Genomic DNA, 12,006 nt, shown 5'->3' on the forward strand with positions numbered 1-12,006 from the left:
AAGTGAATTTGTGTGTAACCCCCCAGTATGGTTTGGGGATGCTTCTCAAAATCAGCTTTTTTTTTTTTTTTTTTTTTTTAAGGAGGTGCAGAACACATGCTGCTCCATGGGATGCGGGGGTCCTGGATCACTCATCCTGATTCCAGGCCTTTATGGCTAATGACAAAGTGCACAACTCCAACAGCACTTCTTACCTGGAAAGCTGGCTAATATCCTGGCCATCATCAAGCCTAGTGTGGCAACATTGGCTGCTAGTATGAGGTGACCTGGCCGGGGCAGCAGAAACGGGAGGGACTTCATTAGTGCATCCATCAAGGAGGGAAAGCATCCATCTCGCCTAGGGAGAGAACAAAGCCAGACAGACATCTCTGAGCAGGGCCAGAAGCACTTGGAGAGGCTAAGAGAGAAGCAATGCAGTAGCAGCCCTGTGTCCTGGACTCCTAGATAAGAAGGACCTGAAAAGTGGCGGTAAGGTGGTCCCTGGGTGGGGAAAGTGGGCACCTTTCATTTTCTCCCTCTCTGTGGTGCAGCTACAATCTCCAGCTGGGACTGGAAACCCCACTAGGCTCTTTCATGCTCAGCACCCCAAGCTATTCTGTCAGTGATGTGCAAGGAACAGCATATACTGGCTTGCTCCTTGCAGTTGAGTCTAGGGGGTGAAGGAGATGCCTTGTCAGCACCAGCAGCAGCCAACCCAATTCAGACCCACAGGTGGCAGGAACACAAGGTAATGCCTCTTGGGCCAGAGCTGCACTTCTAGGTGCTCAGGCCTTTGCCCAGAATGGTTGGACTTGGTTTTCTCTAATGCAGTTCAAAGGTCTAGGTGTGCAACTCTGGCAGCTCAACGGAGCTCCTGACTCACCTGAAAGCTGAGAGGGGATTTCTATAAAAAGGCATATGCAATCCTTGCTCTCTCACGGGCAAGCAATTGCTGACACGTGCTTGAAACTGGGCTGAATCCCACCAAGCTCATTGCACACGTCACCTGCTTTCTTCCACTGAAAATCTCAAACCAAGCCCATTCCTATAGCCCCTGAGGCTGTTACCTGATCAAGTCTGGAGTGGTTACCACAAGGTTCAGGAACACCCCGCAAGTGGTTTGCAGGCTGACCTCTACGCTGTCTGGCAGAGCCAAGGGCTGGGGCTCGGAGGTGAGCACCTCCCACTGGTGCAGGAAATACTCGCACAGCAAGACTGGCACCCCCTCTGAGATGAGGATTTCCCGGGGTCGATCTTCTGCTGTCAAGTGGCACAAGGCAGGGAGCAGAAATCTGAAAGGAAAGAGATCTGGCATGCATTGAAGCAGTCAGGCGGCCTAAGGGCTCATATTGAGAGCTGGTTTTAACTAGAGCATGGGGCAATGGCACCAGCAGGGAAAAGGAAACTAGAAAATGACAAGTTAGATGAGCCCTTTTGCTCCCCATCTGCTACAGGTTACCGCAAAGAGCAGCCCCACGCCATAGGCAGACACAGGATAACCTGCCCCTCTGAGGGTCTTGCTCTGGCCCCTAACCGGTAAGGCTGAAGTTCTTGTGTCCTTCAGAGAGTTCATCTGCCCAAGCTGTTATCACCCAGGATCTCTTGCTAGGCCCCTGAGCATCTTGTCCCCTATTGAGCTTCCCAAGTGAGTTGCGGTGACCACTCAACTGCTTTTTATTCTTTGTTTGCTATTTAAGAGCTGCCATCTATGCTGCTCTACCAGAAATGCAGTGTCAGTTCCTCATCATGGGACCCTGCAACTCAGTGGAGCTGCTTTATGACTGATTCTCTGCACCTGTGTGAAAGTTCAACTCCATATCCTGGCCTCTCCCATCACAGACCGGGTGGGAGAAGTGGGAGACTGCAAACATCCTGTCAGAATACTGCAAAGCCATATCCCTTCTCCTGTCACTCGAGACCCAAGTGCCTGGACTGCATGGGCAGAATGATTTTGGTTGGGAGAAAAAGTGTTTTGAGGCTACAGTGGTGGGAGGTAGAAAGGGTGGATGAAGAGGGGAACGAATAGGGGGACACAGGGAAGGCAAGGCTAGGACTGCTACCTCCATGATAGATGCCAGCACTCTCAGTGCTTTTAGAATAAAACAAATGCTATTTCAGACAGAATGACCCTAGCCTGCAGGAGGAACCCAGTCAAAGGCCAAGGCAAGACTTTCAAATACATGAATCTTGACTGCTGCAGGTCTGCCAAGACAAGAGAAATCAAACCTCATGCTTCAAGGACTGTCTGTTACCACCGGTTCACAAAGGGGTTTATCTACCTTTGCCATGCAACCCTATGTCCTGGGGATTTCATTTTTTTCTGGGGCTGCATGTGGGCTTTTGCTTGATAGGCCCCTGGGCTGATGACGTCTGTGTTTCTGTGTAAAGACTGGTCTGACAGAGGCAGCAGTACCCGTGTTTACCCTGTGATTGCAATACTCACCTCAGAGCATCTGTGGGCAATGCAGAGTCCTTAGGGCTGCCTGGCACTGCTGTTTGTTGAGGACAGCACATGGCTTTGTCCCCCTCTCTGAAAAGCGTCTTGGCATAATGAACAAGGAAAGGCAGGAGGTCGCAGATTTCCTGCTTGAGGGAGGATGTCTCTTCAGCCATCCAGGCCCCAAGGATTCGAACAGAGGCAAATATGAAAGGCTCCCCCAACTTCTCCCATCCCACCTGCAAAAAGAACAAAGCAGGCATAAAGCCAGAGCTGGGGAGCACAGCGACATTTTCCTGATTAAGCCTCAGGTCTTTGCCTTGGAGCTGTTAAAGGCCAGGAGAGGGAGCTCCTAGTAAAGGCCAGGAGGGGGAGCTCAGGAATAGCTGGCTCCTGCAGTTCACACCTGTGAGGTTTGGGACTGAGACATGTCTGGCAGCCTTCTCACTTTTAACAGAAATCTGGAGTTCAGGCGAGCATCTCCAGAGCCCTGAGGAGCTGATGGACCATCAATGGAAAGTGGGCACATAACTCCCTTCAGCACTCTGAAAACATTGTTAGTAAACTGTGCTACTTTGCCATGAAGCTACTCAGGGTATGAAGATAACACTGCTCCTAGGCCCATGGCCTTGCTGTATTCCAGTCTGGATCCAGATCAAGGGACCAGGGACAGGTCTGCAGCCTGCTGTGCTTTCTGATGCTAGAAAGTGCTGCTTCCCAGCCCAAGCTGTTCTTTAGATACCAGCTGCCAAATTTCCAGCTCGGTGGGGAAGTGGGAACATCAGCAAGAAGAACCATGAGTTTATCAATCCAGCATCATGTAACATGTCAGATTTGGACACCCTTTGGGTGAATGAGTAAAAACCCTTTCAAAGCCAGTAAGGGCTGGAGAACTGGGACCACGGATCAAAATGGAGAATGGAGGGAGGAGGGACCATCAGCCTCTAGATGCAGCTTTTCAACTGCAGCAAAGCAACACCAGAAGGGTTTAAACATGAAAAGGCCGGGGTGCGTTTCTGTATCTAGCCAAATGCAGTGACAGAGGGAGCTCCCTGGTGATGGTCCCCATTACACCTGCTTGAAGGAGAAGGTATTTCCAGGCCCCCCATACCTGTCGCAGGTAGTATATGACAGCCCCAAATGCTTCCCCCATGGTTCCAACAAGCTGCACTTTCTGCTTCTCCTTGAGCAGAGGTTTCTCTTCTCTCATGCATTCCAAGATGCCCATCTCAATGAGGATGTAACAGGCTGTCATCACCTCCTCCTTCCCATCTACTGTTGCAGGGTCTGGCTCTTCCAGGCACAGCCGAACCTCCACACAAGCCAGGTTCACCAGCAAGGCCAGGAACTTACTCCCAGGATTCCCTGCTGGGATCCATTCTGTGCCATAGGCCTGCGAGAGGCAGGCAGCCAGCTTCAGTGCAGGGTCACGCTGCAGCTGGCTCAGCCTGCTGCTAAGGATGCTGGCTAGCCCTCTGTAAAAGTTGTGGAGACATTTGGAGCCCCGTGGGTGCTGAGTGAGCAGTGGTGGTAGAGGCATGAAATAAGGAAGGACTGCACACATCTGGAATTTGGTCATGTCTTCAGCCCTGTGGAACATGTCACTGAGTTTGCACAGCACAGCCATGAGGTCAGGGGTGGCTCTCTGCCAGCATCTCGCTTCTGCTGTGGCTAGAAGTCCCTGAAGCAACTGAAGGGCATGCTCATGGCCGTAAGAATTGTTCAGATACACCTGGCACAGAGCTGACACAGTTCCTCGGGACACCAACTCTCTGGGGCCTCTGGCAGTGGCCAGGACTGCACCCAGACACTGGTAAACATCATCAATCATGGAGCTTGTAGATGTGTCATCCGGATTGCATGGGGAAGCCAGGATATCATTGAAGGTGGGGATTTTGTTAAGGATCTGGGAGTGGCTGGCTAACTCGGGATCAGTGCAGAAACATGTCAGCAGGGTCAGGCCAAGTGCTCTGAAGACATGCTCTGGACAGCCAGCTGGGGGTTCCCTGGAAGCAAGAAGTCGATTTGGGAACGTGAATCCGACTGCATCGAAGATCCGGCGGCGGGTTTTGCAGTCCACTTCTCCAGCTCTGACTGCTTTGGTCACCTGCAAAACAAACCAGGCATCAGACTGCACCACAACCATGCGTAGGCCTGGCTGGAAGCTCTGGACAAGGCTGAACAACTAGGAAGGAAGCCAGAGGAACACCAATAACTTAAACAGCAAAGAAAACCCTGCACCTAGTTGCCTCTACACCTAGATGGAGGCTTGGACCTCTGAACAGTCTGACTACTAACGAACACTCTGAACTCTGAGGACCTTCCAAATGACTACCTCAAGGCACCCAGGGAGACCAAGGAACTGAGAGTTAAAGCAATCTGCCAGGTGTCTTGTGGCTTGGTGGCAAAGACAGAGATGAGACCCAGGAGTTCTGCTTTCCAGTGCCTGAAGCTAACACCCCACCTCCTCCATGCAGACAGGTTCATATGGTGGCAGCTGGTCCCATATTTGCTCTGGAACCAGCTGCATGCCATTGCTGCAGCCTGAAGCAGGCCCTTACCAAGAGAAGTGCTGCAAACTGCTCACTGTCATTTTTTGCATCTCTGAGCACGTCAAGGCACCGCTCTAGTGTTGCATTCCTGGCTGCATTGCCAGCACTGGGAACAGCTCCTGAATCTGAAGCCATGATGCCAAGTCCAGCTCTGGATATAAAAAAGAAAAGCCAGGGTTTAGCAAATCCACAAGTGCTGGGCTTGAACAGGGACTGCTCATCCTAGCGGCTTCAGAAAAGCAAAAAACTGTATGTGGTGGAGGGATGTCAATGGGAAGGAGTCGAGTGAAGAAACAGGACACAGCTGTTCAAACTACCCCCACCTCCCCCCACCCAGCATTTAATTCCTTCCCATAATCAGAAAACAAGTAGACACTTGATTAACTGCAGGTGGATCTAAAAACAAAAGGGCAAAGCCACTTTACATGGCACGTACTCAGCCGGTGGAATTGTCCAGGGGAGTGGATCAGGGAGTCAAACGTCACAGTTGGATTTTAAAATAAACTGGGTTATTTTATGGCCAATAATAAAACCTGCTGCTTTTCATGCTCCCTTCTGGGTAACAGAGCATCAGCCTTAGGGCACAGGCCGACGGCTACAGGAGGCAAGGTGTCTCCCCACCAGGCACACGCCGGCCTGGCGCACTTGATTGCTCTGCACCTTTCCTTGTAGCATCAACTATCAGCCTTAGTGAGCAGATCCTGACGCCAGTGTCCAGGGCTCTGCATCGGGCACCTCGCACCAGCAGCAGCGGGGGGGAGCTCTTAAAGACAGGAAGAGCGACAAAACCTTCAAACTGAGGACAACAAACTTCCACTTGAGCAGATCCCAGCTCCTTTTTAATCGCACGCCGTCGAGGAGCTTCTCCGCCCGCATGGGCTACTTGCCACTGTCTTCTGTCTGCCTCATCGACAGCAGGGCACGTGTGCAGCTGGGTCAATAACCAGTCCCGAGCGTTTCCATTACGAACCAGGGTTTCAGAGAAGTTCGTTATCACTTGTAACGCAAGGTATCTCCAGCCCCTGGGTGCGAAAATTGCTTTTCAACCCCAAAACCTGGTCTGAACGGTTGCGGGGGATGGTTTAAAGGGCTGGGATCATTTTAAAAAAGCGACATAAAATTGAGCAGGGAGGCTCCTGGCTTTGACTGACCGATAGCAGAGAAGCCTCCTTCCCTCCCCCCAAAGACGCCGCGCGAACGCGCCCCCACGAGCCGTAACGCTGCGGATTCAAAACCCAGGACCGCCCCGTAGCATCTTCGTATAGAGAATTTGAAGCCAGGCCCCGTACTGCAAACAGGCGGGAATGGGAAGGGGCCTTTCGTAGGGCGATTGCAGACCACGAGACTGAAGAGATCAGATGTAGCCCAACCCCTGCTCAAGGCAGGGCTATGCCCAGGCAGGGTCTTAAACCCCTACCGGGACGCAGACGCACCCCACGCCACCCTCACCTGCCGCCTGCCGCCAGCCTTCCACCTCGTCCCCGCTCTCCCCCTCAGCCAATCCGCGAGCGCCACACTGCCGCTCCCGCCAACGGCGCGCCGCGTTCTTAGCTGGCGGGTGACGCCGCCGCCGCCGCCATGCAAGTGTGGCAGGAAGGGCAGCCTCCCACTTCCGGTTCCGGCGGTTGTGTTTCCGGGGTCAGCGGGTGACGCCCCCTCATCCCCTCTGGCTGCGCGGCGGCAGCGGCCCCAGGAGCCGCAGCCCGGCCCCCTCTGCCCCATGGCCGCGGGGCCTGGCCCGCCTGACGCCGCCGCCAGCGCCCGCGGTACGTGCCTCCCTCCGCCCCGGTCGCGTCCCCGGAGCTCGTGTGGAAGCCCCTCCGGGTGGCCAAGTGGAGGGGGTTGTTTCCTGTCGCGCTCCGCGGGCTCCTTCCCGCCTCGCTTCTGTCACCCCGACGTCGTCGCTCCGAGCAACCGATTTTTCCCACGGGAAACAACGTTATAAATGGGGGGTTGGGTCCTGAGCCGAGACCCAGCACCTTGTTTTCACCAAAAATAACCCGGGATTTTGCACTCGATCAATGATAGATGGGTCTTTAATGTATATGTATTGTAAATAGCAATCGTATTGATTTGGAAGGACTTCTTTGAGGTGACTTTGCTGGACTTGGTGAAGGGCTCTGGGTTGGATCTTGTGACGGGCTCTTGGTCAGGGCCTTTGCAGGAGTCTTGGCCTCAGGCTTTTTTGGTGTCTCTCCTGCCGTCTTAAAAGAAAGTGTCTGAGGAAGTTTGGACAGATGCTCTGCAGGGGGACAGGCAACGCGGCGTGGGGTCAAGTCGAAACCAACATCAGAAAGTTGAAATGGGGCGTCCGTTTATAAACATTGTAACTTGAAACGTTGTAAGTCAAGGACTGCCTGTAGCTTCTCAGCTGCCGTCAGTTTGGTATCAGATCCGTCATAATAGCGGTAAATACTTCGTTGCAGTTGCTCTGAGTTGCGAGGGATAAAGTTAAACGTGCCCATTCCTCTTGTTCCCTTTTTGTGAAGAACAGGCTATATATATTGCTGACAAGTGTCTTGATCTGTCCTGTGTACTTACAGAGCCCTGATTCTGCCCGCGAAGGCCATGGAGAAGAGGTTGGAAGCCAAATTCAGCATCAGCTCTCATGGTTTATCTGGATGTTGTCTGGGAAAACATGCAAAGTGGCTGGGAAAGCTGCACCTGTTCTACGTCTGCGCCTGCCTGAATGCCCTGTGTTCATCTACAGGTGACTATACAGTTCTCGGTTTCGGTGAACTCTTTCTGTGTCACGACGTGGACGTAACCCTTTACATTAATGGCTGGAGGCTCAGTGTGAATTCAGCTCTTGCGCTCAAGCTGGTGCAAGAGCTGAAACCAATCCGAAGGAAGAGCAGGGTGACTGTCTATATAGCAGTGTGCCTCTGAAGCAGTGGTTTTCAACCTCTTTTCATTTGTGGACCCCTAAAAATTTTTGAATGGAGGTGTTGGACCCCTTTGAATTGTAAGTGTGGTTATTCACATCCTTTTGATTGATTTATTAGTCATCTTTCGCAGACCCCTTAGGGGTCCTGAGATCACAGTTTGAAAACAACTGCTCTTAGGGATTCAAAAAGCAGGTTTTCTAGTGGAAAGGTAACTTTAGCACTACTTGATTCTAAAATGATGGGCTGGCTGGCTTGGAAATCCTTTGTTAAAAGAGTCAACAGCAACATCTTGCATATGTCCCAGGTGGCAAATAACATGGTCCTTCCCAAAGAAAATTCATTCCTTTGCCCAGCTAGCATAAATACGTGCTCATCTGGCTGCGTGAGGAGGCTCTTTGCAAGTCCTCTGAGTCAAAAATTCTTGTTTATTTTTTATAAAAGAGACTCCTAATCATACTAGGGAAAATGCCATCACTTTAACAATACTCAGTGGATTGAAGCCAAACGAAGTTGGTCAGGACTGTAAACTTCCACAAAGGCAGTAAATCACTTCAGTCAACTGAATTCACTTCAGATTGGTTTTCTTATGTAGTGTACAGCAACCAAAAGTACTTTTAGAAGGGAAGGAGTTTTTCTTAGTTTGTGTTGAAGACTTGGTTTCCTCACTTTTAGAGGAGGTTCATTTTTTTGTTTTGTTTCAGCCCTTGCTTTAGGTGTGTTAAATGGGGTAGAATCCCAGTGAAGATATGGCCACGGGTAATGTTTGCATGCATGAGTTTTTGTGGGTCAAGGAATTCACTGGGCAGAGTCTGCAAGTCACCAGTCTGCTAACGCATGTAATACTAAACTTTGTCTTAACAAGGACATTTCCTCCTATTAGTTACGTCATGGCCAGGATGTCTCTTCCACCCTGCTCCCCATGCTGTTCTTTTCAGGCTGCTGCGGAGTATTAGTTTCGCCGCACCTTTCTTGACATTTGCCAAGCGGTAGGTTTAATTGCTTTGAGCTGCGTGGGTGACTGCAGTCTTCTAGTCCAAAGTGTGCTGAAAGATGCTTTTGAATTCCTGAGCATTCCAGTCGCCCTGTCCCTTCCTTGGCATTTATCAGTAGGCTTGCATGTTTCCTGTAGGCTGATTTTCCTGCTCACAGTTTCCTGTCTTTAATAAAACTTCAAAATCCAGAGTTGCTGATCATGTAACAGTCGATGCAGTGACAGAGCTCCTGTATGGACACTCTGTTTGTGTTGGTGATTTGGGGGTTAATTAGTTTGCCTAGTGTATGTACATATGGTTTGGGGGTTAGGATTTCCTGTGTACCGCAGGTAAGATTGTGCACATAGCTACTTTACCACAGAGCAGCCCATGCTTGGCAATTTGCTGTTATTCTTACCTCTCAATAAATGTGCTTTCTCTTCCTCTTAGGAGGGGGTTTTTAAACTAATCTGGAAAAAGCCACATTTATCAGACTGAAACTGGGCCCACACTTGCTATCCCATTATAATTTTACATGCACAACTGGTAATATTTTTGCCATGGAGACAAGCCCTAGATCTCTAACCTGAATTACTATGTAAGAAACAATTTTGATAGCAACACACACACTTACTTCTCAGACTTAGTGTCCGTAGGCCAGAGAACTCCAGAGCAAAGTAGACCTTGTAGACTACCCCCTGTTATTTTTAATACTATTATCAACCTAATTTATAGCTTTAAATGAAGAAAAATTCATCACAGGACTTGATCATTTTAATGGAGATCTGTTAACATGGCTCTGATTGGCTTACTGCTGCTAGTCCATGCACGTGAACTTTTCTGGAGGGTTAAAACTGCCAGACAGATTGACTCTTGGGGTTATCTCAGCCAGGTTTTTGAACCATGAGTTTCCCTGCCAGTCTTTATTCTTGGAAGGCTGAAGGGTACTGGGATTTCTTTTAGGCCATTGTCCAGGGAAGGGTTGTGGTCCTTACATCAGTCCCTTTCTAGCACTGTCAAAGCCTGTCGTCTGCCAGCTGGGTGGGGAAAGGTACTTCTATCCCTTCCTCCCCTTTCTCGGTGGGGGGAAGACTACAGCACTCTACCTCTTCCCTAGTAAATAACTCCAGTCCCAGCTTCTGCTGTCTGTAGCTTTTCCCAGTATCAGCATGAAACCAGCATGATTCTTGATGACTTCCCTACAGCCTGTAGTTCTGCCTAGCACTCTGTATCTGACTAGTGTTTGGCAAAGTTACGAGCAACAGCAAAAGCACGAAAGCTGCCTGTGGGCTCAGGGGGATGGCTCTGGGTGTGCCTGATTTGGTCACATTCTGTAAAGTTGTGCTGATAGCTACAAGGACTAGAATTGTTTTGTTTTTTTTCTTCATGAAATCTGAAATCCTGAAGAAATGAATCCTCACCCAGCAAGAAGAGTTTCTTCTCTCTCTGGTGAGTGGGCAAGTGAATGCTTTCCAGCTCCATTTTACTGCAGCAAAAGAAGCAAAAAAACTCGACAACAAAACCCTTATTGAGAAATAACCAAGCAATTCTGAGATATCATCATCTAACAAGATGCTTGTTATAGTGTACTAGAATGGCTGGTTGTTCATTTACATCAGAGTGAGATAGGCAGATTTCACTTGACATAAAGGTGACCCTAAATGGCTTTTCTCTGGACTTAAGTTTTTGCTTGTGCAGCAGATTGGTTCCAATTAACATTATCCCATACCAAGAACATCTCATTTAAAAGTTAGCTGACTCAGCATCAGCAGGCAAAAATAAATCTTTACTATTTTACCAGTCCTGACTGTGCAACGCTTCAAACTGTCGCACATTATGACCCGAGTGACATTCTTTATCCAAGAAACCCAGTAATGGAGTAGAGCGAATAGTGAGTCTATGTGCAGAGCCAAAGATCAGAGTAGTAGGAGATGCTGTGGATCAGTGTGTGCATAAAGCTTGCAAAACATCTAACCCAGGCTATACTTGGCTAAAACAGGGCTGTTAATTAGCTGCTACTCCCTTTGACAGGTGTCTGGTTATATTAACATCTGCTTTCCCATAGGGGATTCCAAATGATGTGTTTAACAAAGCACTGGCTAGGGCCAAAAGTGTTCCTATGCAATTGGTAACTTTGCTGGTATTGCTTTATTAATCCAATCATTAATTAAAGCAGAAAAGGGCACTTTTAATTTGTGGCCTTAAAGGTTGAGGCAAAAGCAGCACATTGGTGGCCAGCCTCTGGAATTTGATTAATGTTGGCTGAAAGAGTGCAAAAGATCTTATTTTTGCAAGCAGCTGACTTTGTAATAAACTACAGTTTATAACCAACAGCTTTTGTAGTCATGGTGACCAGCACTGCCACTAATCTAAAATTGGAGAGTGTCACATTGGCTTGTGAAATGAGTCCTTAGAAGCTATAATTCCTTTCATTTAACTCCTTCAAATAATTGAATAGGTTATCTGAAGTAAGAGGCTCTGACTTGCTCAAGGCCAGTGGCAGGGTTAGGCTTAGCATCCAGGAATCCAAACTCCAGACCTCTCCTCTGAGTGCTAAAAACAGCATTTGTAGCCGTGCAGCTTATAACTACCCTTACAAGATCACACCTTGCCAATTAAGCTCTTTCTGTAGCACAACATGAAATCCCTTATCTTTGATGCTCTATTTCCTGCTCAGCTGGGTACAGTCTCCTTGACTCTCCACCCACCCCTGTGATTGGAAAGGCTAGAGTGAGAGGAAGAGTATGGAATAACAAATAGACCCAGTGGAGGAAAACTGTGCTCCCTCTTTTCTTTTCTTATCAAACAAATGGGGCTAGTGGGCAATGAAATGGAGCCACTGCACATTTCAAACAGATGAAAGGCAGTAGCTGTTTACATAGCACATAAATAACTGCTGAGGCCAAGAACTTCAGGATCCAGAAAAAGATGAGAGGATTTATAAGGGTAAGCAGGAAAGTTTGCCTGAGGGGTAAAAACATATAAGGGAGAAGAATGTGCCTGCTTCACTTTGTGGCAGGAGAAAACTTTCCCTGAGAGTTCATTGTGGGGTTCCCTGTCTTTTTCATGTGGAGGGCCTGGTGCTTGGTGGCGCTGACTGCTGATCTCATCTAGCAGTTGTGTGTCATCCTTTTTAGTCCTTTTCATGAGCACAGGAGCTTCATGCGGTGGTGGTGTGT

At 49.2% G+C, this 12,006-nt stretch overlaps 2 protein-coding genes across 2 annotated transcripts in view; one reads left to right on the forward strand and one right to left on the reverse strand.

Annotated features, from left to right (window-relative positions):
- The window catches only part of NCDN (neurochondrin), an 8,232-nt gene extending 1,907 nt beyond the window's left edge, over nt 1-6,325 (reverse strand). Inside the window, exons 1-6 of the mRNA XM_019512218.1 lie at nt 6,120-6,325; nt 4,978-5,119; nt 3,528-4,523; nt 2,423-2,655; nt 1,047-1,271; nt 195-337 (exon numbers count right to left, since the gene is read on the reverse strand). Coding sequence (XP_019367763.1) covers nt 195-337; nt 1,047-1,271; nt 2,423-2,655; nt 3,528-4,523; nt 4,978-5,103 — 1,723 coding nt within the window. The 5' untranslated portion in view covers nt 5,104-5,119; nt 6,120-6,325. The remainder of the gene's footprint in view (nt 1-194; nt 338-1,046; nt 1,272-2,422; nt 2,656-3,527; nt 4,524-4,977; nt 5,120-6,119) is intronic.
- A 299-nt stretch (nt 6,326-6,624) lies between these two features.
- The window catches only part of KIAA0319L (KIAA0319 like), a 65,803-nt gene continuing 60,421 nt past the window's right edge, over nt 6,625-12,006 (forward strand). The window contains exons 1-2 of the mRNA XM_019512217.1: nt 6,625-6,734; nt 7,512-7,678. Of these exons, the coding sequence (XP_019367762.1) occupies nt 7,537-7,678 (142 nt within the window). The 5' untranslated portion in view covers nt 6,625-6,734; nt 7,512-7,536. The remainder of the gene's footprint in view (nt 6,735-7,511; nt 7,679-12,006) is intronic.

The sequence above is a fragment of the Gavialis gangeticus genome, unplaced genomic scaffold (assembly GCF_001723915.1).
Source record: "Gavialis gangeticus isolate Ggan-Ray unplaced genomic scaffold, GavGan_comp1, whole genome shotgun sequence".
Taxonomy (NCBI): domain Eukaryota; kingdom Metazoa; phylum Chordata; order Crocodylia; family Gavialidae; genus Gavialis; species Gavialis gangeticus.